This window comes from Sphaerodactylus townsendi, linkage group LG04 (genome assembly GCF_021028975.2).
Source record: "Sphaerodactylus townsendi isolate TG3544 linkage group LG04, MPM_Stown_v2.3, whole genome shotgun sequence".
NCBI lineage: Eukaryota > Metazoa > Chordata > Lepidosauria > Squamata > Sphaerodactylidae > Sphaerodactylus > Sphaerodactylus townsendi.
The window spans coordinates 152,011,975-152,036,504 of record NC_059428.1 but is presented as its reverse complement, the minus strand read 5'-3'; the positions used below and the strand labels follow the sequence as shown (position 1 = coordinate 152,036,504).

The window sequence follows — 24,530 nt, the reverse complement described above, 5'->3', positions numbered from 1 at the left end:
GAGTTTGCAGCTATGGTGAGAACGAAACTTGCAAATTCTGTTTAGTGCTAAAATTGATCCTGGTGTAATGCTTCACCGTGGTTTCCTCTGGAAAGAGAACGGAGAAATCATATACAAACATGGAGGGATGGATACAAGCAGAGTGCTGCTAACCACGGTTTGGCAGTCAGGGCTGTGACATCAACCCTGGGCCACACAATCTAAGAAGAACATGTGAGCGGCAACGAAGGGGGCTTGGAAGGGGTAGAGGAAGCCAGCCATACAGAGCCTGAGGACCGAGGAGTGGGTCTTGTGCTGGCAACACTACAGCAATACAACAAAACCACTCATGTTGTAGAAGAGGTTGAGAGATAGGACTCCATTTTCCTTCAGGATCTTGGTCCGTGCGTCCATTTATCAGGAAATTCTCCGGCACAAGCCTCAAATGGAAATTGCCTGTTCGTTTTGGCGAGGCTTATGCCAGAGACATTTCTGTTGTCTCCTTAGCACCCCTATTTAAAGTGTCCACTGGTCCAAAGTATTATTAAAGCTACTGAAGCTGTGATATTTCAAATTGCTATAAAAGAGGGAAAGATAAATATTTAAAATCTGAAAAAAAAACCTTTCTTACTGTACATACAGCCTCATTCTCCTGTATATTCTGAAGATATAACCTTATATTTGGTAAGTGTTTCTTGTGCTATTTTATCATGTGATCTGTTTATAAAAATATATATTAAAATTTTAAAAATACAAACAGTCTGATTTATTCATTGCAGCCTTCATTTTTGTATTTACAAGGTGAGAAAATCGGCCTAAGTAGGGAAGGAACCAACCACACAGCCAAAACAGTTCAAGGAACAAAAACGAAAATGAGGGACTAATTGTAAAAACTGGAAGAAATTCTGGCAACTAACGCTCAAAAAGATTAGCCATCAGTTAAAGCCAGTGTGAAGAAGGGTTGGTCTATAAACAAAGTGTTTAAATCTTCACCCTTTTCTTTGGGAGCGCATAGCGCAGGACTGCATGCTGTATCTTATATGGGAGTTGCTAGTGGGGACTTCTGTTGTCAGACATATTATAGAGAGGCATTGTTTCCTTAGAGACGGACATGCACGTAGCAGAGTAAAAAACAAGATACAAGAGGAAGCTATACAATGAGGCTGTTTGGGAACAGTTTAGTGATGGTTCCAATCCTATAAAGAAACTGAAAACTGACCTTCATAACTTATTAATCTCAGATCTACCCAAACTCACCAAAGCTAGAAACATGTTATGAAACCTTACCGGAAAATATGATTTGTTCATTGGCATTGCTGGGTTCCAGGAACAGAGACCTGTCATAGAGTTTGGCCAACCGAATTTGGCATGCATCTATTCGAAGATACGACAAGCATCAAGGATACCCTCAGCAGACCATTCCTCTGAATGAGTAAACTCGGACAGTGCCGCATAATGTTAAAAATTATCTCAATAAATGAGTGTTGTTTTAATGGTACAAGCGATGCCTTTTGAGGGTGATCCGCATCCTTTTTAGTATCATCCTTTGCAAAAATGATTGTAAGAACAGTTCAGACTTTACTAACAGCCACTTGCCAGGCTGTAGAGAAGGATCAAACGCAGGTGCCTTGGCAGGGAATTGCGCTCTGCTACACAAACTGTATAATTCTTGTCTACTTCACACAGCCTGGAACGGTTCTAGTAAGCAAAACAGGGATGTGAGGGACAATAAAATAGAGAAGAACCCTGAAGCTTACTGGGTGATCTTGGGTTGCTTGGTCTGTCCCGTCACCTGGTCTACCTTACAGGGTTATTGTGAGGTTTAAACGAAACAGAGTGAAGAACCATAAAAGAGAGAGAACCGTGAACCTTACTGAATGAAGTCTTCTGCTAGCAACTCTGCCTAACCTCCCTCACAGGGCTGTTGTGAGAGTAAAACTGAGGAGAGTATAACTGTGTATGCATGCCATCACCCTGAGTTCCTTGGAAGATGGATGGAATTTTTTAAAAGTGCGTCACATAAATAAAATACAGGACAGAAGAGTGATGTAAACCACCTTCAGTCCCCACTGGAGAGAAAGGTAGGGTATAAATGAAGTAAAGAAATACATTTTTATTTATTATTGCAGGGGTAATTGACCTAGATTAGACGGACGGACAGACAGACAGACAGATAGATAGATATGCAGATAGAGGACTTAGCTGTAAATAGTGTGCATAGATAGATAGAGAACTTGTATATACAGAGATACTTAGCTGTACCTAGTGTGGATAGATAGATAAATACATATGTAGACGATACAGTCCGATTGCTTTGTTTCAATCTGCATTTTATTTTAAAAAGAGGCTCACTCTCAGTTCTTTATTCTTCTCCAGTGAACTCTGGATTATTTCTCCGTCCGGCTCTCGAGCGAACAGCTCGACCATTAATACATTCAAACGACAACTGCGTGTGTTCGGACCTGGATCTCCTGTCGAGGGGTGCCAGGAGGCGGGCAAAGCGGGCGGGCGAGGGCGGAGCGGCCAGGCCTCGCCTCGGAAAGGGCTGGGCGAGCCGGTCTCTGTGGCGGAAGGAGACGGGACTGAAGGCCCGGGGACGGGTGGCGGGTCGCCTCCTTCTCTTGCCGGCCTCGCCTTCGTCGCCCAAGTTTCCCTCAGCGCCGGCCGGGCCCGCCTTCCTGTTCGCCCGGGAGGCAAAAGCAGAAACCGCAAGTAAGACGCCTGAGGGGAAAGAAAGGGGCTTCTCGCTGCAGCCCCCGGAGCCCTTTCCGGGGTGTGTGTGTGTGTGTGTGTGTGTGTGTGCTTTCTTTTTTGCAAGGCCTCTGTGCATGTAAAAAGCGCCTCCTTCCCGGACAGGAAGGTCCCAAAACTTGGACCGGGGATGGACATGCTCAGAGGCTGGGGGGCTCCTCCATTAAAGTCATTGTATGTGAGGAGAGGGGGTTTCGGGGTGCAGCTAAATGCATTTTGCAGATTTTCATATGTGCTTAGGTGGGTGTGAAATTTAACCATAGTGTGTGTGTGTGTGTGTGTGTGTGTTTATGCATCCATATGTTCATATATATCCATATGTTCATATATCTGAGTATTAGGAGGGAATTAAACAACAGTATGTATAAATGTACGGGTGGGCATTCATGGGAAGGCTCTTCCACTCTCATACGTGAATCTATAGATTCTGTTGTTTCACACACACACACACACACACACACACACACACACCCCACCCCGAACAACTAGCAATTTAGGATTGCTCTGTAAGAAACTGATGGGACAGCTGAGGTGCTCCAGTAATTTTTATTGAAGGGAATTAAGTTATGTTTAAATAGGTGCATATATCATATGCCATCTCATGCACAACTCTCGCCCCCGTGTGTGCCAAAATCACTATCCTGACAGTTTTGTGTGCCCTCCCCCCCTTTTAAATTTAAACCACATATTATTCCAATAAAAATTATTCCACGTAAAGCTTTACTGCACCCTCCTCCACACTTTCCACCTTGGATATAAAGATTCTGAGATCTCCATTCCGACTTGGGTCTGATGAAGGGAACTTTGACTCTCGGAAGCTTATATGCTGAAAGTCTTGTTGGTCCCTTAAGGTGTGTGTGTACTTGTATCTAACAGTTCTGCAGACCAATATGGCTACTCTTTAAAACTATCTACACTGGTACACTCGGATGTTTCCCTTTCGAGGTCCAAAGAGTTGGAAAAGATAGTTTCTGTTCATCTGATTGTTTCACTTCTGTGTGCAGTTGAGTTTTTGTGCTTCCTGAACAATGTTGTCTTGCTTTACAGGATGTCGCTGTATTTCTTCAGTCAGAAGCTTCTCTGCATGAATAAGGGAAATAATTACTGAGAAACTTTCTTAAGAAGCAGACAAGGATAGCAGAATAAATTTGAAAAGCAAATTTGAAGTGGCTGCAACAGACCCTGGGCAAGTAGCATCAGTCGGATGGGATTAAATGACTTTGCTTCCATTCAAAGACGACGCCCATGTTTGGTTGGCAATCTAGAACACTCAGGTGAAGCATTGTAGAAATCGGTTAATTTCCTTACTAAGCACAATGAACAGAGAATGGAAATGGGATTGATTTTGAAGTGGCTTGCTTCCAAGTACAGAGCTAGGCATTCTTGCAGAGTGGTCACTGTGAAAATGTACTAAAGGGAGTTCCCACAGAAAGCAGACATGGAGAAAATGGCCAGGGTGACCACTGCCCTCGGTGGCAATACCATCACTGGGCGCACCATGTTCTGCCACTTGGATGCCCCTGCCAACGCTGTCAGTGTGTGTCGCGATGCGGCCCAGGTGGTAGTAGCGGGGCGCAACATCTTTAAGATCTATTCCATAGAAGAAGACCAGTTTGTGGAGAAACTGAACTTGCGTGTGGGCCGCAAACCGTCCCTGAACTTCAGCTGCGCAGATGTGGTGTGGCACCAGATGGACGAGAACTTGCTGGCCACGGCGGCCACCAATGGCGTGGTTGTGACCTGGAACCTTGGAAAGCCGTCTCGTAACAAACAGGACCAACTCTTCACTGAGCACAAGCGGACTGTAAACAAGGTGTGCTTCCACCCCACTGAGGTGTACATGCTTCTCAGCGGGTCGCAGGATGGCTACATGAAATGCTTTGATCTGCGCAAGAAAGATTCTGTGAGCACCTTCTCAGGTAAGGACTTATTTCTGGCCTCAGACTGGAACCGACACTTTTAGCAACAACTGCCGACTCTTGTCAAAGGATTGCTTTTTATTTTTCTGAGTCAGACTTTGCTAATTCCTTAACCATTGTGATCTGGTCCTGGCAGGTTCCCACGTTTACATATATGTTTTGCATTTGCTCTAGTTGGAGGCAGTGTGAAAGTTTGCTCTTGCGGTCGTCGTTTATTGTTCAGCAGCAGGGTCAAAGGGCAGAACTGACCAGATTATTGGAGACAAGTGATAAATTTGAAGAGTGCAGATAGAAATGAGGAGCATGTGATATTCTCCTCGATATTCTCATCTGTTGTGTTGTGCCAGGAGTCAGCCTCTAGAGCAGTGTTTCCCAACCTTTTCAGTGTCCGGTACCCTTGACCTCACTCTTCATATCTCACAGTACCCCATGGGCGGTACATCCCTGCTGCCCCCCACTTCCCCTCCCAGTGCCCCTGCTTGCCACCCCACACCTTCCCCTCCCAGTGCCCCTGCTTGCCACCCCACACCTTCCCCTCCCAGTGCCCCTGCTTGCCACCCCACACCTTCCCCTCCCAGTGCCCCTGCTTGCCACCCCACACCTTCCCCTCCCAGTGCCCCTGCTTGCCACCCCACACCTTCCCCTCCCAGTGCCCCTGCTTGCCACCCCACACCTTCCCCTCCCAGTGCCCCTGCTTGCCACCCTCCAGAGGCATATCTAGGCACAGGGGGCTGCGGCTGCCTGGACCGTTGGGAGACACCACAAAGTGAGGTGGGGCGGTAGAATTGTCGTGGTACCCCTGGGACGTGTTCAGGGCACCCCAGAGTACTACAAAAAGGCTCTTCCGTGGGGAATGCAGCTGAGTCTAGAGCATGCAGGTGTCAGCTGATTCCCCATCAATATGTTAGCAGGAGCCCAATGGAGGCCACGCTAGCAGGGGCTGCTGGGAATTGTAGTCCATGAACATCTGGAGGGCCTGAGTTTGACACCTATGCTCTAGAGGGAGAGCATCATTCACCGTAGCTTGCTGAACATGCTTGCTGTTTGTGCTGTACTCCAGGTCAGTCGGAAAGTGTGCGGGATGTCCAGTTTAGCATCCGCGATTATTTCACATTCGCTGCAACCTTTGAGAATGGAAACGTTCAACTGTGGGACATCCGCCGGCCTGATCGCTGCGAGAGGATGTTCACAGCCCACAACGGGCCTGTTTTCTGTTGTGACTGGCATCCAGAGGACAGGTATGAAATTTATCCCTTTTTTAGCTCTTTATTGATTATTTACTCTGTATTTATTCTCCTCCTTCCTTCCTTCCTTCCTTCCTTCCTTCCTTCCTTCCTTCCTTCCTTCCTTCCTTCCTTCCTTCCTTCCTTCCTTCCTTCCTTCCTTCCTTCCTTCCTTCCTTCCTTCCTTCCTTCCTTCCTTCCTTCCTATTCAACCTTCCTTCCTTCCTTCCTTCCTTCCTTCCTTCCTTCCTTCCTTCCTTCCTTCCTTCCTTCCTTCCTTCCTTCCTTCCTTCCTTCCTTCCTTCCTTCCTTCCTTCCTTCCTTCCATCCATCCATCCATCCATCCATCCATCCATCCATCCATCCATCCATCCATCCTCTTGCACCTGCTTCTTTTATGTTTTGGTTAGTACATTCATATACAGCCTCTTTAGAACCTTGCTTGAGGGGTCTATCAATCAAAAAGAAGTCATTAAAATTTCAGCCCAATTTTCAGTACCAATGCAGTAAGGTTAGCAAGCACAACCTCCAGCATTATAAAGTTCTGTTTTAATGTTCTGTATCCTGTCTCTTATTCTTCTTCCTTTCTGGGGAACACCTTTCATCCTAACTTAGGCGCAGCTCCCAGTTTTCAGACAGTCCCCAAAAGGGATCCTTTTTACATTTTCTTCTCAAGTTTAAGATCTTCTCGTTAAACAATCTCCATGCTGCTCAGAGCCAGCGTGGTGCAGTGGTTAAGAATGGTGGACTCTGGAGAACCAGATTTCATTCCCCATTGCTCCACTTGAGCGGTGGACTCTAATCTGGAGAGCCAGGTTTGTTTCCCCACTCCTCCGCATGTGTGGAGAACTCTGATCTGGTGAACCAGATTTGTTTCCCCATCCCTACCTATGAGGCCTTCTGTGTGATCTCAGGCTGGTCACAGTTCTCTCGAAACTCTCTCGTCCCCACCTACCTCTCAAGGTGTCTGTTGTGGGGAGAGGAAGGGTTAGTTTGTAGAGGGAGCAACAGTCATGATAATTGGGAACGTCACTGAATCCTCAGGATTCTAAACCGGAAATACAATTGTTGATTGGGAATGTCGGTAGACTTATTTGTGAGTTGTGCATCAGTTCCTCTATTGTTTTCATGCCTCATTAAGTTTCTTTTTGTGGTTTCTTTGGCCAGGGGCTGGCTGGCAACAGGGGGCCGGGATAAGATGGTGAAAGTCTGGGACATGAACACTACCCGGGCCAAAGAGATCTACTGTGTGCAGACAATAGCTTCGGTGGCCAGGGTTAAGTGGCGGCCCGAATGCAAGCACCACATCGCCACGTGCTCGATGATGGTGGACCACAACATCTACGTGTGGGATGTACGCCGCCCCTTCATCCCCTCCGCCATGTTTGAGGAGCACAAAGACGTCACCACGGGCATCGTGTGGCGTCACCTCCACGACCCCTACTTCCTCTTGTCTGGCTCCAAGGATAGCACTCTCTACCAGCACATCTTCAAGGATGCCAGCCAGCCTATCGACCGCGCTAACCCCGAGGGACTTTGCTACAGCCTCTTTGGGGACCTGGCTTTTGCCGCTAAGGAGAGCTTGATCTCCGCAGACTCTAACCGCAAGCCCTATGCCGGTGACAGGCGCCACCCGATCTTCTTCAAGCGCAAGCTGGACCCAACGGAGCAATTTGAGTGCATCTCCTCTTCCAGTGCCTTGAGCGTCTTTGAAGCTGATGCAGAATGTGATGTCGGGAACATGGACTGGTTTGTGAGAACCGCCAAGCAGTATGCGCTGGCAGGAAGACCATTGGCAGATCTGTGTGACCATAATGCCAAGGTGGCCAAGGAACTTGGGCGGAACCAGGTGAGGGTATAAATAAATAGGGAATGCTGTCACGAGCAGGAGGCCAGGGTGGTGGTACAGCATGTGCAGCAGCCCTCAACCTTACCGAGAACTTAAGTGATGCTAGGGCCAAAGAGTCCATTCCCTGTGTCTCCCCCTTTCCTTCTCTTTTTTCTCTTTTACTAAAGAACACAACTGGGGATTTTCAGCTCCTTCTTTTCTCTTGTTTCCAGGTTGCTCAGACATGGACGATGCTTCGGATTATTTACTCTAGCCCTGGCACTGTGTCCTCTGCAAACCTGAATCACAGTTTGGGGAAGAGTAGCTCTAGCCTCCCTCTCATGAACAGGTAAATAGCTGCAACATCCTCGAGCAGAGGATGGAAGAGCAACGGGGTGATGTAAACCGTGGAGCGGAAAGCAAGCTGATAGATAGGCCAGCTGTTTATGTACCCCAAGTGCCGTTTATGATAGTCGGTTTCTTTTGAGGTTGGGGTTTGAGTTTAAAAATGGGCACATTCAAACTTCTTAGAATAGAATCATAGCGTTGGACGAGACCCCAAGGGCCATCAAGTCCAACCCCCTGCCATTCAAGAATGCACTATCAAAGCACTCCTGACATATGTTCATCTCTGTTTAAAAGCCTCCATAAAGGAGATTCCACCACTCTCCGAGGCAGTGAATTCCACTGTCGAACAACCCTGACCGTCAGGAAGTTCTTCCTAATGCTTTGGTGGAATCTCTTTTCCTGCACCTTGAATCCTCTACTCCATGTCCTTGTCTCTGAGGCAGCAGAAAACAAGCTTTGACATTGCTCCCTCTGTTTTGTGTGTCTGGTTTCCTCCAGCTCATAATTTCCTCTGTGAATCTTAGTTTGTGAGTTGGAAACAACCTGGATTTAGGAGTTCAAGGCAAATTGGAGTTTTATTAGAGGTATCTCAAACCAGGAAGCTTTTAATTTTAATTAGAGGGAGGATTGGAGCACACAACAATGCCAGCCGGTCGTGTCTACAGTCATCATGGACAAACCTCTGTTTGTACTGACTTCTGACTAGCAATTTTCAGCCCTTGGGAATGAGGCCGGCTACCAAGAAGAATCCCTTCTCATTCTTCTGAGATTCCCAAGATCTTATTTGTCCCTCTGTAAATTCTTACGTATACTAAAGGGTTGCTTGAGTAGTGAGCTAAGTTATATTAAAAATATAAATTGCAAGGCAACCAGCTTCTCCACCAAATTTAAAACAGCGTGAGTGGAAATATGGGAGCCAGGATATAAGCCTCGTATTTTGCCAGGGGCCAACTGAAATGTATGCTTGTTTCCCAGCTTTAACTTGAAAGATATTCCCTCTGGGATTGGCAACGAGTCAAGGCTGGAGCGCAGCAAAGGGGAGAGCCGGCCTGAAAACATCCTCATGGATTCTTCCTCCACCCTGATCAACAATGACGGTAAGAGGTGGAAAGCCTTGATCCCACTTTCAATGCTACTTTGGGTGTGAAAACTTACAAGGAAGTCCCGTGGATTTGGCTGTTTAGGGATTCTTAGGTGCTTTTGTTCTCTCCTAGTCCTTCCACGTACAGGCACACACCCTGAAACGCTTTTCTTGCCCTCTTTTGCGCCTGTCATTTTTCAGCCAACATGGCCTGCAGTGGGTGGAAATGAGCCTGCTTTGAAACTTACCTGATGGGAAGAACGGTCTTGTCAATTTCTTCTCCGCTTACCTCTCCCCCTCCCCCCCGCCCCTTATTTCTAGAGAATGAGGAAACAGAAGGCAGTGACGTCCCTGCAGATTATCTCCTGGGGGATGTGGAAGGAGATGAAGACGACCTGTACATGATGGATCATGACAACCCACATGGTGAGCGTGCCCCCTCCCCTGCCCCCCAGTGCTGGCCTTTAGCTGCATACATATAATGTGTGAGAGCCAGCGTGCTGTAGTCGACTTAGTGGTGGGTTAGCATCCTGGTGATGTGGGTTCGAATCCCCACTTCTGCCATGGAAGCTCACTGGATGACTTTGGGCCCATCACATTCTTTGCCTGGCCTGTCTTTGTCTCACAGGGTTTTGTTGTCAGAAAATGGAGACGGGGAGAATGAGGTGGGAATGCTTTGTCCGGAGAAGAGAATGTTAAGGGGTGGCATGCTAGCCACGTTTAAATATTTGAAGGGATGTCCTGTTGAAGAGGGAGCAAGCTGGATTTCTACTGCTCCAGCGCCTAGGACGAGGAGTAAGAGATTCAAAGTACAGGAAAAGAGATTCCACCTAAACATTAGGAAGAAATTCCTGATGTCAAGGGCTGTTCGACTACCTCATAGTGTGGTGGACTCCTTCTTTGGAGGTTTTTAAACAGAGGCTAGATCTGTTTTAAACAGAGGCCATCTGTCAGGAGTGCTTTGATTATGTGTTCCTGCATGGCAGAGAGTTGCACTTGATGACCCTTAAGGTCTCTCTCAGCTCTATGATTTTCTGATTCTGAAAGCTACTCTGAGTCCTGGCTGGGGAGAAAAACAGGATGTAAAGAAATGCAGTTGCAACTGACTTATGCCAAACCCAGCAAGGGCTTTCAAGACAAGTCTTCCTTGGGGGTCCTCCATCCAAGTACCAATCCTGTTTAGCTTCCAAGATCAGATCAGATTGGGCTATACCAGGTCACCTTCCCTCCCTTCAATGCTTAGTGTGGGAAAAGTATGCCTCCCCTGCTCTGTGCTGTTGGAGCTGCCAGGTGGTCCCTCCCCACTTCTCACGGATCTGTGTCTTCTCACAACAGAGGAGCAAGAGTACATCCTTCCCCAGGAAGCCTTTCCTCTGCGGCACGAGATCGTGGACAACCCCTCAGCCCTAGATCATCTGCAGGACAAAGCAGACTCCCCTCACGTCAGCGGCAACGAGGCCGAGACCGTGTCCCTGACACCTGTAGAATCCTTCTCCCTTATCTCCATCTCTCATTCGCTGTATGAAAACCGCCTGCCCACCGACTTCTTCAATCCCATTGTCCGTGACATGCTGCTCTTCTACGCCGAACAGGGGGACGTGCAGATGGCAGTGTCTGTGCTTATCGTGTTGGGGGACCGCATCCGGAAGGAGATTGATGACCAGGCACAGGTACCACCTTAGATGGGAAGGTGTGGACACAAGCATTTGGGGTGCCTCTCCTTTGTAGATTAGCCCAGTGGATGGTACTAAAGCAGTAAGGAGGACACAGACCAAGTAGCTTAACTGAAATAGGTAGATTTTTGAAATGCAATTATCAGAGGAGAAGAAGAGGGACTTTATTTTTGAAATGCAATTATTAGAGGAGAAGAGGGAGCAGCAGTGGTGTAGGAGGTTAAGAGCTCGTGTATCTAATCTGGAGGAACCGGGTTTGATTCCCAGCTCTGCCGCCTGAGCTGTGGAGGCTTATCTGGGGAATTCAGGTTAGCCTGTACATTCCCACACACGCCAGCTGGGTGACCTTGGGCTAGTCACAGCTTCTCGGAGCTCTCTCAGCCCCACCCACCTCACAGGGTGTTTGTTGTGAGGGGGGAAGGGCAAGGAGATTGTAAGCCCCTTTGAGTCTCCTACAGGAGAGAAAGGGGGGATATAAATCCAAACTACTCCTCCTCCTCCTCCTCTTCTTCTTCTTCTTCTTCTTCTTCTTCTTCTTCTTCTTCTTCTTTATTTATGGTCAGTGACCAAATATAATTATTAGAGAGGATGTGAAGAAAAAGTATAAAAGCTAAAAGAGAATAAAAAGGACCATCCATGACTGGTGTATTTAAGGCAATTGAATAACAGTGGAGATATGATACGATTACGAGCAAAATAACAACTTAAAAAATAACAGCAGGGTAACAGTCGCATGCAGTAAAGCAACTGAACCTGTAAGAATGACTTTTAAAGGTGTTTGAATTTCAGCCAGGTTCCTCTGCGGTGGATTTGAAAGAACAGGACCAAAGGTCTTTCTGACCTAGTCGTGTGTGGAGCTTTTTCACAGCACAAATCCAAAGATTATTTTCTATGCAAATGAAATCCATCCTATTAAAAAAAATGCTGAATTTGTTCAAACTTCAGGTTCAGGGAACCTTGGTCGCGTCTTTCTGTGGACCAAGTCCAGCCTGCCAGATCTGCAGTATGATGGGAATGCGATCCTTTCTTCTTCTCTTTCCCCATCCAGAGGAGAGGTGGACTCTTGAGGAAGCCTAGTAAAGCATCGCACTCTGGCTCCTGCTTATTTCTTTTTAAATCTCTCTCTTTATATACAGTAGAGTAATAGTTTATTGTTATTGGAATCCCAATTCCAAGAAAAAAGACACATCCTAAAAAAACATAAATTCATTACAATAATAATTATGCAGCCCTAAAATTAATTCATCCAATTAAATTTTATAAGTAATCTGAAAATAAATCCTCTTTAGCCCTGTATATACGGAGTTATAGGGAGTTAGGGAGTTATATATAGGGAGTTATATATATATCTTCAATTTGTAATAGGTGTTGTGTTTTGGTTTTGAATTATGTTCCACATAGACTCCTGTAGGCTCCCTGCTGTGGAAAACCACTTGTTTCATTAGAAACAGGAAGATTTAGATATCCTGCAGGGTGGATGAGGAAACGAACGAATCAGTGCCTATGAGGAATGGCTTAGGGAGCTGGGTATGTTTAATCTGGAGATGAGTAAGTTGAGGGGTGACGTGATAGCCATGTTTACATATTTGAAGGGAGGTCATGTTGAAGAGGGAGCAAGCTTGTTTTCTGCTGCTCTAGAAACTAGGACAAGGAGCAGTGGATTCAAGGTATAGGAGAAGAGATCCACCTAAACATCAGGAACAACTTTCTGTCAGTGTAGGCTGTTTGATAGTGGAATATGCTGTCTCAGAGTGTGGTGGATTCCTTTGGAGGTTTTTACACAGAGGCTGGATGGCCATCTGTCAAGAGTGCTTTGATTGTTTATTCCTGCATAACAGGGTGTTGGACTGGATGGCCTTTATGGTCTCTTCCAGCTCTATGATTCTACAATTCTACATTTTTAACCCCCAGGGAATGAATGTGTCAAACCTATGTTATAGTGCATAAATTAATTACAGGTTGTACATTCTGTGTTTGATGTGTTTGAAAAGTCACTATAGCAGGAAGCCTTGAGTCCCAAGAGGGAGATGGAGGGACATTTTTAGAGGCGGAAAAATGACCGTAGGCTTGCCTTAATTCTGCAGGAACACTGGTACACTTCCTACATTGACCTGCTACAGCGCTTCCAGCTGTGGAACATCTCCAATGAGGTGATCAAACTGAGCACGTGCAGAGCCATCAACTGCCTCAACCAGGCTTCCACCACGCTTCACATCAACTGCAGCAATTGTAAGCGGCCCATGAGCAACAAGGGCTGGATTTGTGACAGGTGAGATGTCTGGGAAAAGAGGCCTAGTTTCATAGTCCCCTGGATATGTGAAGTTGCTCAGCAGAGAGCCAGCATGGCGTAGTGGTTAAGAGCAGGTGCACTCTAATCTGGAGAACCAGGTTTGATTCCCCACTCCTCCACCTGAGTGGCAGACTCTTATCTAGTAAACCAGATTTCTTTCTCCACTCTTAGATTCCTGCTGGGTGACTTTGGGCTAGCCACAGTTCCTTCAGAACTCTCTTAGCCCCACTGATCTCACAAGGTGTCTGTTGTGGGAAGGGGGGCAGGGGAGAAAGAAGTTTGTAAACCACCTCGAGTCCTCTTACAGAAGAGAAAAGCAAGGTATAAATCCAAATTCTTGTTCTTCTCTTCTGCATTACTTCGGATGGGACCTCACTGGTTAGATTGCCTCCGGTTCCCTTTGCTTCCCCAGTGACCCTGGCAGTCTTGCTGATTGTTCTGGAATCTGAGCTGTATCTGAAGGAGGATGCGGCCCAGTCTCTCTGTTCATTTGATTCATCCTATGGTCTCTCTTCAGGTGTCGGCAGTGTGCCAGCATGTGTGCCGTGTGCCACCATGTGGTGAAGGGCCTGTTCGTGTGGTGCCAGGGCTGCAGTCATGGCGGGCATCTGCAACACATCATGAAATGGTTAGAGACCAGCTCACACTGCCCGGCAGGATGCGGCCATCTCTGCGAGTACACCTGAAGCCAAGAAGAGCGCTTGCAGCTGCAAAATTGTATCCCACGAGGTTCTTGAGGGCTCCATCCACAAGGTTATTGAGGGCTGGGAATGACAGTGTTCTGTATTGGTGAGAGGTGTGAAGCTATAATTGCTGGTGTTGTGGAAGGTTGCATAAAAGAGCTCGATGGGGCTGATAGTGTCAAGAAAAGGGATCTTCCTGCACTGCCTGAAAAGAAATGAAACTTACAATGCTCAGGGAAACTTTTTGTATGCGTGCAAAACCCATCCTGGAGAGTCTCTCCAATTTATTTCTGTTTTCAAGGTCGCCGTATCAAGAGTTCTTATTGTGCTCCTGCAAAATGTACTTCTTTGTCAGAAAGAAGTGCCGCTTGGGGAAGTCTGATTTGAGCAGCAGCCCATTCTTTTTCCATCCCTCTCTCTGTATATCCTGAATTAAAAGAACAAAGCAGATTTTACTTCTTGGTGCTTTGTCTGGACTTCCTTATTGGTTTGGCATAAATGCACTCCAACTGTAATCCATAGACTTCAAAGCATCACCTGGATTTATTCCTCAAAAAAGGAAGCGGCAAAATCTGCTCTTGGCCGTGTAATTCCAAGCCAGATTCCTATATTAATTTCCCTGTGGAGCGAAGACTACTGGTTAAAGAAGGAGACAGTGGCTTCAGGGCCAGTCTAAGGAAAATGTCTTACTAGAACAGGGAGTTTCCAAGGAAATCGATCTGCCTATCTTGTACGTTTTTGTCCCAGCCAAAGAGTTCCTTGTGGCAAATACCCCTTTTATCCTTCCAACAATCCTGGAGAGACAATGAGTGGTCCAGGGTCACCCACTGAGTTTAGTAGCAGAGTGGGGATTTTGAATCTAAGTGTGCCCAGTCCTTGTGTAAACACTACACCATCCTAGTCATAGACCGTCTTCCTAGTCCCATGAAGAATAAATGAAGATAGAAAGCATGGCAGCTGGCAAATTAGTTTGCTGAGTGGCCAAGTTCTGACATTTCCCTCTGATAATCTTTTCATAACATAGCAACCAGAAGCAGGATCATTTAGTTCTCTTCCAAGTTGGCCTGATATTTTTTTTTCCTTTGAAAGTGGGCTTTTTGGCGGTCCATCTAGGCAGTGTTCGAAGATGCGCGGCTTCCCTTAATCACTTTCTTTCTCTGTTGAACACAGTTAGTTCCTTCAGCCTGACTCTGCTGTCACACCCTTCTTAAAGCAATGTTTTCAGGTTGTAGGACTTGAAATTGTGCTTGAATCGCGTGGATGTTTTGTCTCGGCTGCATAAACAAGGTTGAAATTGGAATGCTTTGTAATCCCCGGTTCCTTGTCACCAGACAATAAATTCATCTTTTCAGCTTACAAAGCCTGCCTTCTTTAAAGAGTGACCATGTGCTAGCTTTCAAGGGAACTACATCGACCTCTGTGAAACCTTCAATTTCATCTTTCGTCCTGGTAACTTTCTGCCAAATTTTGCCAGATCTTTAGTATTCTTACCAAACCGTGTTGCATAGAACTAGCTACCTTGCAAATCCGTAGGGGTATGAGAGGTGAACGGCATGCTGGGCATCTCAGTAAAAGCATGTCGTGTGTGAGATCTAATAAGCACCACGAAGCACAGCATTACGATGTCACTTCTTGTAACTGTTCTTTTGGAAACCCCGTCTGAATTGGTCTTGCATTCTTATAATATTAAGCTATTAGCCTTCGCTTGGTAACTTTGCAGTCCAACGTTCCCACCTAACACCAGCGCTGCTGTTATAAATGTGTCTCTTGAATCCTATGCATGGCAGTGTAAAAATAATGTCCTGAAGTGGGGTGAAAAACAGAAGTGTGCATGAGATCAGAATAGGTACTGCACAGCCCTGGCTCATGGAATACCCTTGCCAGCATGTGTAGTGGTAAAGAGCAGGTGCACTCTAATCTGGAGAACCGGGTTTGATTCCCCACTTCTCCACCTGAGTGACTGAGGCTTATCTGGTGAACCTAATGTGTTTCCACACTTCTACATTCCTGCTGGGTGACCTTGGACTAGCCACAGTTCTTTCAGGACACTCAGCCCCACCTACCTCACAAAGTGTCTGTAGTGGGGTGAGGAAGGGAAAGGAGCATGTAAGCCACCTTGAGTCTCCTTACAGGAGAGAAAGGGGGGGACATGAATCCATTCTTCTTCTTTATCCAGAAAGTAGCCTTGCCCGTACCCCTTCAGTACTCTGTACCTATTCAGTGGCTATGTTTGAGAGAGACAAGGGAATACACTGGATTTTCAAAACCACTATTCCAGCATTTGAGCAATATCTAATCACATTTAAAAGGTTCTGAATTGCTCAGTGCAAATGAAAGCAGTTGCGCCAAAATTTATGTTTGGGCCCACTCTTAACTTGATATACGGCACACCAAGGGCGTGGGCTGCGTGCAACGGCTTCTCAGTATTTTTGACAAAACTCGTGGCTGCACTGCAACCCTTGTGCACCACAGTTTGCCACAGAACAATTTGCCTTTGCGAGGATGTGATTTTTATTTAAACGCATGGGAAAGGGTATCCAAATCTCACTCGCAGTTGTCTACTCTGAGCAAGGCCCTCTGAACAGGGCAGCTGAGATTCTAGAAGGTGGTCATTGTCAAGGGGGATCCCATTATGAGAAGGGTTCTGGAACCTCTGAACCAATCACAGTTTTTTTCCCCAAGGGGAGGGTTAAGTGGAAAGCCCGGCCGCTCTTTCTTCTGCCCTCCCCCCACCTCGAAAAAAAAATGGACGATGCCTCTGCTTCAGCGGGGTACTCCCACTGCCACATGGAGAGGAAGATGAGTGCCATGGCTTGTACGGTCTTCAACGAGCTGCGGCTGGAAGGGAAACTCTGCGACGTGATCATCAAAGTCAACGGCTGCGAGTTCAACGCCCACAAGAACATCCTCTGCAGCTGCAGCTCCTATTTTCGGTCAGTGCCCCGGAGTACTCAAGAGATGGAGCACCAAAGATGAGAGTGGTTAGGAATGGGGATTGGCATCTTGGGGGAGGGACTTAGCAGGCCCATTGACTTCCTCCGGTCACCTGTACAGAGGAAATGAGCTCGGGGAACATAAGAGCCATGCTGGATCTGGCTGAAGGTCTGCTCAGCTCCCCGAAAGCCCAGTAAGCTTGAAACGCAACAATTTCCCCCTGCCACATGGTTTGTCCAGCATTTAGAAATCCTTCCCTTTGCATTGGGGGTGGGAGGATTCCCTTTAGTTGGTCTGCCCTCTGCAAATTTGTCTAATCCCCCTTTAAAGCCATCTAAGCCTATAGATCTTCCTCACATTTCATGGAGGCATATTCCTAAAGTGAATTGATGCAAAGTAGTAACTGTGAATTGATGCAAAGTAATCACCAATGCAAAGTAATCACTGCTTCTGCCTGCCCTGAATCTCCTGGTGACCAAAAACCATGAGCAGCAGTTGTGTCCTTTCCCCCTCCAGAGCTCTCTTTACCAGTAGCTGGAACAATACAGAGAAGAGGGTTTATAATATCCCTGGCATCACTCCAGACATGATGAAGCTCATAATTGAGTATGCCTACACAAGGACAGTGCCTATCACCGTGGATAACGTGGAGAGGCTCTTCGTGGCCGCTGACCAGTTCAACGTGATGGGCATCGTCAGGGCTTGTTCCGACTTCATGAAAAGCCAGCTGTGCCTGGAGAATTGTATCGGCATCTGTAAGTTCACGGAATACTACTACTGCCCCGATCTGCGGCAGACAGCCTACATGTTCATCCTGCACAACTTCGAGGAGATGGTGAAAGCGTCAACTGAATTCCTGGAGCTCTCGGTCAGTGAGTTTCAAGACATCATTGAGAAGGACGAACTCAACGTGAAGCAGGAAGACGCGGTTTTCGAAGCCATCCTCAAGTGGATCACTCACGATCCCCAGAACAGGAAACAGCACATGGCATTTCTACTACCCAAGGTTAGTGCTTCCTACTGGCTCAATTTTCCTTGCTTGTGGCCTGCGGGTTGAATCTTTCCAGCCAATGTATTGTCGAAGACTTTCACAGCTGGAATCAGCTGGACTTTGTGGATTTTTCAGGCTGTGTGGCTGTGGTCTGGTACTTTTTGGTTCTAATGTTTTGCCTGCTTCTGTGGCTGGCACAAGACCACACAGACTGGAAAACCCACAATAGCCACTTCCCAGCCAGCTTTACAAGAATGTTTTTATTTATTCACTTCATTCCCCACTTCCCACACTTCAAAATGGTTTACAACATTCTCCCTGGCTCCATTTTTATCCTCACAACAGCTCTCTGAGGTAGGTTAGACTGGCCTAAGATTACCTCCCTGAGCCCTCCCAGGGAGGGTGGTATAGAAATTAAATTACTATACCATACCATCTGTGGAACCGTGGGAATTTGAACCTGGGTCTTCAAGATCCTTGTCAGCATTCTAACTACTGCACTACAGTGACTCTTGAATGCTTGAAGGCTCACAGAGGCTGTTGGACATCATTGTCCATGCACATCTGGAGAGCCAGAGTTGGACGCCCCTGGACTGTAGGATGATTTATGATCTCAGCAAGACACTGAGACCTCACCCTTATCCCTTGGTCTGTGTGGTCTTTGCAGTCAGTGTGTCAGGATGGGGCTTGACATCAATTATGGAGACTAGGTGCAAGAATTCACACCTGCCTATGCAGAGGGGGAAGCTGTCTTCACCTCTGATATGTTAATGGATCTTTTCTGTTCTTTTGTTTTCCTTTGATGCTTGCAACTGTAGTTTAACTAGAGACAACTCTGCCGCCTTCCTTGACGGGGGAGGCGGCAGGTGGCTGGACACTGTCCTTGAGATGCTCGACTCCCAAATATCTTTCTTTCTGTTGTGTGGTTCTCATACACCGTGGGAAAACAGGAGGGGGCTTTATGGCGGGAAACCTAAATGGATAAATGTAACTGCATTTCCGTAGCCCAGCAGAACTGGCTTGGCAAAAGCCAGGTACCCGTTGCATTCAATAAAGTGTTCTGATCAAGCATCAAGTGCCTGTTTATTGACTTCAGACTTAAGATCTGACACACTGTGAGTACAGGGAGTAGCGTTCACTTAGCTGCTCATGGTGAAGGCGGAGATTTGGATACAAGCGAGATTGGGAGGGATCAAGATATTGTCTTTTATCCATTGCAACTATTTGGGCGGCCTTACATGTCTGAGCAAGGCAAGGTGAGGAGGGATTAACATGGAAGGTCTGACATTTTTTGAAGAAGCAGTGTTGGATTTATATCCCCCCTTTCTCTCCTGTAAGGATACTCAAAGGGGCTTACAATCTCCTTCCCCTTCCACCCCCACAACAAACGCCCTGTGAGGTAGGTGGGGGCTGAAAGAGCTCCGAAGAACTGTGACTCGTCCAAGGTCACCCAGCTGGCATGTGTCGGAGTGCACAAGCTAATCTGGCTCACCAGATAAGCCTCCACAGCTCAAGTGACAGAGTGGGGAATCAAACCCGGTTCTCCAGATTAGACTGCACCTGCTCTTAACCACGACACCACTCTGCCTACATCTACTTACATACCCATGTTCCATATTCCAGCTGTGCTTTGTGCTCGTCCTCCCTCGTTTGCAACTATCACTCTCTCTTCCTGTAGGTCCGCCTGGCTTTGATGCATGCCGAATATTTCATGAACAATGTCAAAATGCACGACTACGTGAAAGACAGCGAGGAGTGCAAACCTATCATCATTGATGCCCTGAAAGCCATGTACGACCTCAATATGAATGGCCCGTCGAGTTCCGACTTCACCAACCCACTGACGAGGCCCCGACTGCCGTACGCCATCTTGTTCGCCATCGGCGGTTGGAGTGGTGGGAGCCCCACAAATGCCATTGAAACGTACGACGCCCGTGCTGACCGCTGGGTGAACGTCACGTGTCAGCAGGAGAGTCCCCGAGCGTACCATGGCTCCGCCTACTTAAAGGGCTATGTTTATATCATCGGCGGCTTCGACAGCGTGGACTATTTCAACAGCGTCAAAAGGTTTGAGCCTGTCAAGAAGACGTGGCACCAAGTGGCCCCCATGCACTCCCGGCGCTGCTACGTGAGCGTCACCGTCCTCGACAACTTCATCTACGCCATGGGTGGCTTTGACGGCTACGTGCGTCTCAACACGGCCGAGAGGTACGAGCCCGAGACCAACCAGTGGACACTAATTGCCCCCATGCATGAGCAGAGGAGCGATGCAAGCGCCACCACCCTGTATGGAAAGGTAACCCGGTCATGAGCAAGGGTCCAGTGGAAGTGTGTGTGCAGGGCTGCCCTATCTCATGCTTTGACACCATTGGCCACGTCTTTTGGGGCTGACACTGAGAAGGCCCTGTCTCGTGTACCACCAAACAAGCTTGTTTTATTGTTTGGCAGTCAAGAGAGACCTCTCCCTGTGTTAATTCATGGGCAGGAACATAGAGGGGAAGATGGTCCTTCAGATATCTCATTCCCAAGTCAGTCGAAACCAAAACCTTACATTGGGTTCAGGAGCAGCTTGGTAGCCGGTGTGTTCACAGCAACGTCATTCTGCACTAGTCACAGCTTGCAAACACCCTTCAAGGGTAGCCCCAAGTACAGTACATTGCAGTACGTGAAAACTACTAGTTAAAATCAATCATTCGAAACTACTGATAGGAAGAACTAATCGGATGCTGCTTTGAATCAAACAGGCTTCAGCTGCTTCCTAGAGACCAAGAGTGCGGGGGCTGGGTGCATGTTGTTCCAAAACTGTGGGTCTGCCACTGAAAAGGCCCTGTCACTCTCATATACCCACACAATTAGATCTTTGGCCCAATCCCAGATTTTCATGCCGAGTCCCTTTAATTATCCAGTCTTATGATGGCCTATAGATTTTCCTGGACAAGAAGATAACAAGTGATATTTTTAAAAAATTTACAACAGAATTAAAACATATACCTTGATGCCTGCCAGATTTCTTTTGTCTAATCTCAGGCTTTGATCAGACATCACCTTAAGGCAGTGGTGGCGAACCTATGGCACACGTACACAGAGTTCATCATGTAGGGGGAGTGGAAAATCATCCCCCCCACACACACTGGCCTTGCTTCTGAGTAAACCCTCCTAGGGTCGTGATTCACACATTCGAAGCGTTGCACGGTTGCTTCACCAAGTTTACTCCCAAGTAACACATGCCTCGGAGCCAACCGTTTTTTCTAAACTAAAACCTCAGTATTCAGGTTAAATTGCCATGTTGGCACTTTGTGATAAATAAGTGGGTTTTGGGTTGCAATTTGAACATTCGGTCTCGAAAAGGTTCACCATCACTGCTTTAAGGCAATGCTGTAGCAGTCGACTCCTTTGCGCTTTCTGATTCTTCACAGCGCTGTAATTTTCTGTCTTTCCTCCTTGCTTGGCTTCAAAATGAAAAAAAAAAGGTCTACATCTGTGGTGGGTTCAACGGGAACGAGTGCCTGTTCACAGCCGAAGTGTACGACGCTAAAGTAGATCAGTGGAGTTTGATCGCGCCCATGAGAAGCAGGCGAAGCGGCATCGGCGTCATTGCCTACGGAGAGCACGTCTACGCGGTAGGACCAGACTTCTTACTGGACTTTGGGCAGGCGCCGTTGGTGGTAACTCTTCCGCAGTAAATTGGTGAGAATGGCGTTTGCTCCTTCTTTAGTTGGGTGTAAACACAAGGCCAGCTGAGCTGTGGTGTGTGAACAGCGATAAACGCAGAATAACTAGAAGGTTTTTCTAGAGAGGTAGTTGGCATATTGCGGCCTGAGAAGCCCTGGAGTTCATGGTTTCTTCAGCTCGTTACTGACTGATCTGACTCTTGATGTCTCTCCAGGGCTTGAGGAGGACATGGGTTTTCCCCTGATATATGAGATCCCTTATGTGAGGTTCCAGTATTTGAGGCTAATCCAATCCAATCCAATCCAAAAACCTTTATTAGGCATAAAACCAGAAGTACCGTACATTTAATTGAGGCTAAAAACAGTGTATGTGCTGAGTGTGTGCCAAGCTCTGAGCTTTTTGGAGAACAGGTGAAACAAATGGGAAAGAACTGCAAGAGGCCGAGGTGGCAGTTTTGAACAGAGCAAGGCTACCAAAGAACCATTCATGGTGACAAATAAAGTGCCTTACTGATAGAGGGGAAGTTTTTAGTGGTACGGACTGATTCTTCAGTGGTCTAGCGGCTTTCCTAAGCCAACCAACTCCCCTGTCTTTTTGGAGTCTCCAGGTGGGAGGATTTGATGGCGCCAACCGCCTTCGGAGCGCAGAAGCTTACAATCCAATCGCCAACACCTGGAGGACCATCCCGACCATGTTCAACCCCCGGAGCAATTTTGGCATCGAAGTGGTGGACGACCTGCTGTTCGTGGTGGGCGGATTCAATGGCTTCACGACGACATTCAACGTTGAGTGTTACGATGAGAAAACGGACGAGTGGTACGACGCCCACGACATGAGCATCTACCGCAGTGCTCTGAGCTGCTGCGTGGTGCCAGGGCTGCCCAACGTCGGAGAATTCGCTGCCAGAAGGGACAATTACGCGGGGTCATCCCAAAGGGATGAGGTCAAATATTCCTCATCCACAAGCACACTACCGGTGTGAAAAGTTCTGCTTGACTTAATAAAGCCCTCTAAGCAAGAACTGTACTCACAGGTGCATTCTGCTTTTTTCCCCACCCCACTTTCCAAATATAACCCTGAGAGTGGCCCTCATGATGTGCACAAAAGGCATATGTCCTTCCCTCACCCCAGGACCTTGTTTATTCGTTCTTTTCTCCTATTTCCACAGATAGCCCTAGATCCAGGGGGATCTAAAGGCGTTAATGAAATTGTGACAAGGATTCAGAGCTAGGATTACTTTGCGTCTGCTGTTGCAGTCCTGTTTCAAAAGGAATGTTCTTGAGATATTCAGAAACACCAATTGGTATGCTAAGGCTGCTGTCTGAGAGGCAAATGTTTCTTGTAAATCAATCTTGCTATGTGTATATATACACCAGAGGATATCACTGTTCTTCTGGTCTTTCTGATGAAGAACCCTGTATGAGTAGTAAGCTTGTTCAATCCTGCATTGAAAGAAGTGGATCCAATAAAACTTCACTCATCCAGAGTACTCATTTTTGCATTTCTTATTGTTCAGGCTCGAGATAACTGCAGCCATCTATGTGAAACAACTATCTTTCCTAGATGTTCCACAAGACAAATTTGTAATTTTGTGATTTTCTTTATAGATTTCTCTTAATTGCAATTTTGTGTAAGTAAAGGAAAAGTTAACCATGTCACTTCTTTCCAGAAGGATGTGTCTTTTAAAACAAGGAGTCAAGAAACTGTGCCACTTTACTTCCAGCAAGTTACCGAGAGCTAAGCTTTTCTAATAGGCAGGTAGGAGATATTTTGAAGGACGTATAGCTGCTACGCCAGGGCATCTCCCCCTCCTTCCATTTTAGTAGGATACTGCTCAATGATGGCATCACAAGGCAAGTTTTTTCCCTCCCAGTCTTACACTGTCTTCCACTGGCACTTAAAGCATTCCATCTCCAATTGCACTCTTGAAATGTTTGTCCACACTTCCTCCTGTGATGAACGCATCCAAATTCATACCTAGTTCTGGTCTGGATGAAGGCCACGCTTTTGAGAAAGCTGGCTGATTTCTTCCATAGAAGAATATGCATGAAATTTGTTGGAATACTAAACATTTAAAAGTAGGCGTGCATCCTCTTTAAGAGACGGAGCGGGAGCCGGGAAAGTCAGGTTCGAATCCCCACTCTGCCGTGGAATCTTTCTGGATAACCTTGGACCAGTCACACACTCTCAGTCTTGACCATGGCTACTATTTGGATGGGTGACCTCCAAGGAATGCCAGGGCTGCGACAGAGAGGCTGGCAATGACAAATGACCTCTGGACTTCTCTTGCCTCGAAAATTCCACCAGGGGTGGCTGTAAGTCAGATGTGACTTGATGGGGGGGGGGGATCCCTGTAGGCTGCTGCTCAGGAGCAGCAGCAGCAGCAGCAGGTGCTCAGGAGCAGCAGAAGGCCATTGCTTTCACACCCTGCACGTGAGTTCCCAGAGGCATCTGGTGGGCCACTGTGAGTAGCAGAGTGCTGGACTAGATGGACTCTGGTCTGATCCAGCAGGCTCTTTCTTATGTTCTTAGGGGTCTCCTTTCTACAATCTGAAAGCTCCGCAGTGTTCTCCCCCACCCCCAAGATACCATAGTGCTGATAAGAACTTTGTGGGAGGTACACAGAGTGACAGAGCACTTTGTTCAGTTGAAATTGATGTAGCCAAAGAAAATGACCTGTTCGGCTCATCTAGGAGGGAGAAGAGCCGTAGCTGCTAACATTCCCTTCACCCCACAGCAAATCGGGAGAGGGGAAGGCACGAAGCATCCAAGTGGGTCACACAGAAATAGCAATATAAACACCACAGAAATCTACATATGCATATCAATATTTACTTATTTATTTTATTACTTTTCTATGCTGCCCCTCCCCTTTCCGGCTCAAGGAGGTTCACAAGCCGTTCATGAAATTGTAATACCATCACTGCAAAACAAACTGTGGAGCAAGAAAGATAATCCAATTTAAAAGCTGTGCTTCTTGACACCACTAAGCTAGGATGGCAAAATATCCCATTTCCAGTGAGTTCAAACCATCTTAAAAGAGGGGGAGGATGATAAAAATATCCCTAGTAGAGGGAGTGGGGGGGGGGGGGATTGGGGGGAGGCTGAAGATGGTAGCGCTGCCTCAAGCTTACGCCTGGTGACACCGCTCTGTCTTA

General features: G+C 47.0%; 2 protein-coding genes across 4 annotated transcripts; both read left to right on the top strand.

Annotated features, from left to right (window-relative positions):
* Positions 1 to 2,538: 2,538 nt before the first annotated feature.
* WDR24 (WD repeat domain 24) lies at positions 2,539 to 15,131 on the top strand. Its single transcript, XM_048495225.1, has 10 exons — positions 2,539 to 2,691; positions 3,778 to 4,649; positions 5,710 to 5,887; positions 7,040 to 7,721; positions 7,934 to 8,049; positions 9,024 to 9,145; positions 9,451 to 9,555; positions 10,465 to 10,799; positions 12,887 to 13,071; positions 13,610 to 15,131. Exons 2-10 carry the CDS (start codon positions 4,169 to 4,171, stop codon positions 13,776 to 13,778), a joined length of 2,373 nt encoding a protein of 790 aa, XP_048351182.1. The 5' UTR covers positions 2,539 to 2,691; positions 3,778 to 4,168; the 3' UTR covers positions 13,779 to 15,131.
* Positions 15,132 to 15,829: 698 nt separating this feature from the next.
* KLHL10 (kelch like family member 10) lies at positions 15,830 to 22,858 on the top strand. Of its 3 annotated transcripts, none has more exons than XM_048492347.1 (5): positions 15,830 to 16,708; positions 17,226 to 17,715; positions 19,379 to 19,996; positions 21,171 to 21,320; positions 21,980 to 22,858. In XM_048492347.1, the coding sequence occupies exons 1-5, from the start codon at positions 16,299 to 16,301 to the stop codon at positions 22,352 to 22,354; spliced, it is 2,043 nt and encodes a 680-aa protein (XP_048348304.1). In that variant the 5' UTR covers positions 15,830 to 16,298; the 3' UTR covers positions 22,355 to 22,858. The 3 variants fall into 3 exon arrangements, with proteins under 3 accessions (XP_048348304.1, XP_048348306.1, XP_048348305.1); XM_048492349.1 differs by having other exon boundaries at positions 21,171 to 21,387; positions 21,973 to 22,116; XM_048492348.1 differs by having other exon boundaries at positions 21,171 to 21,387; positions 21,980 to 22,090.
* The last annotated feature ends 1,672 nt before the right edge of the window (positions 22,859 to 24,530 follow it).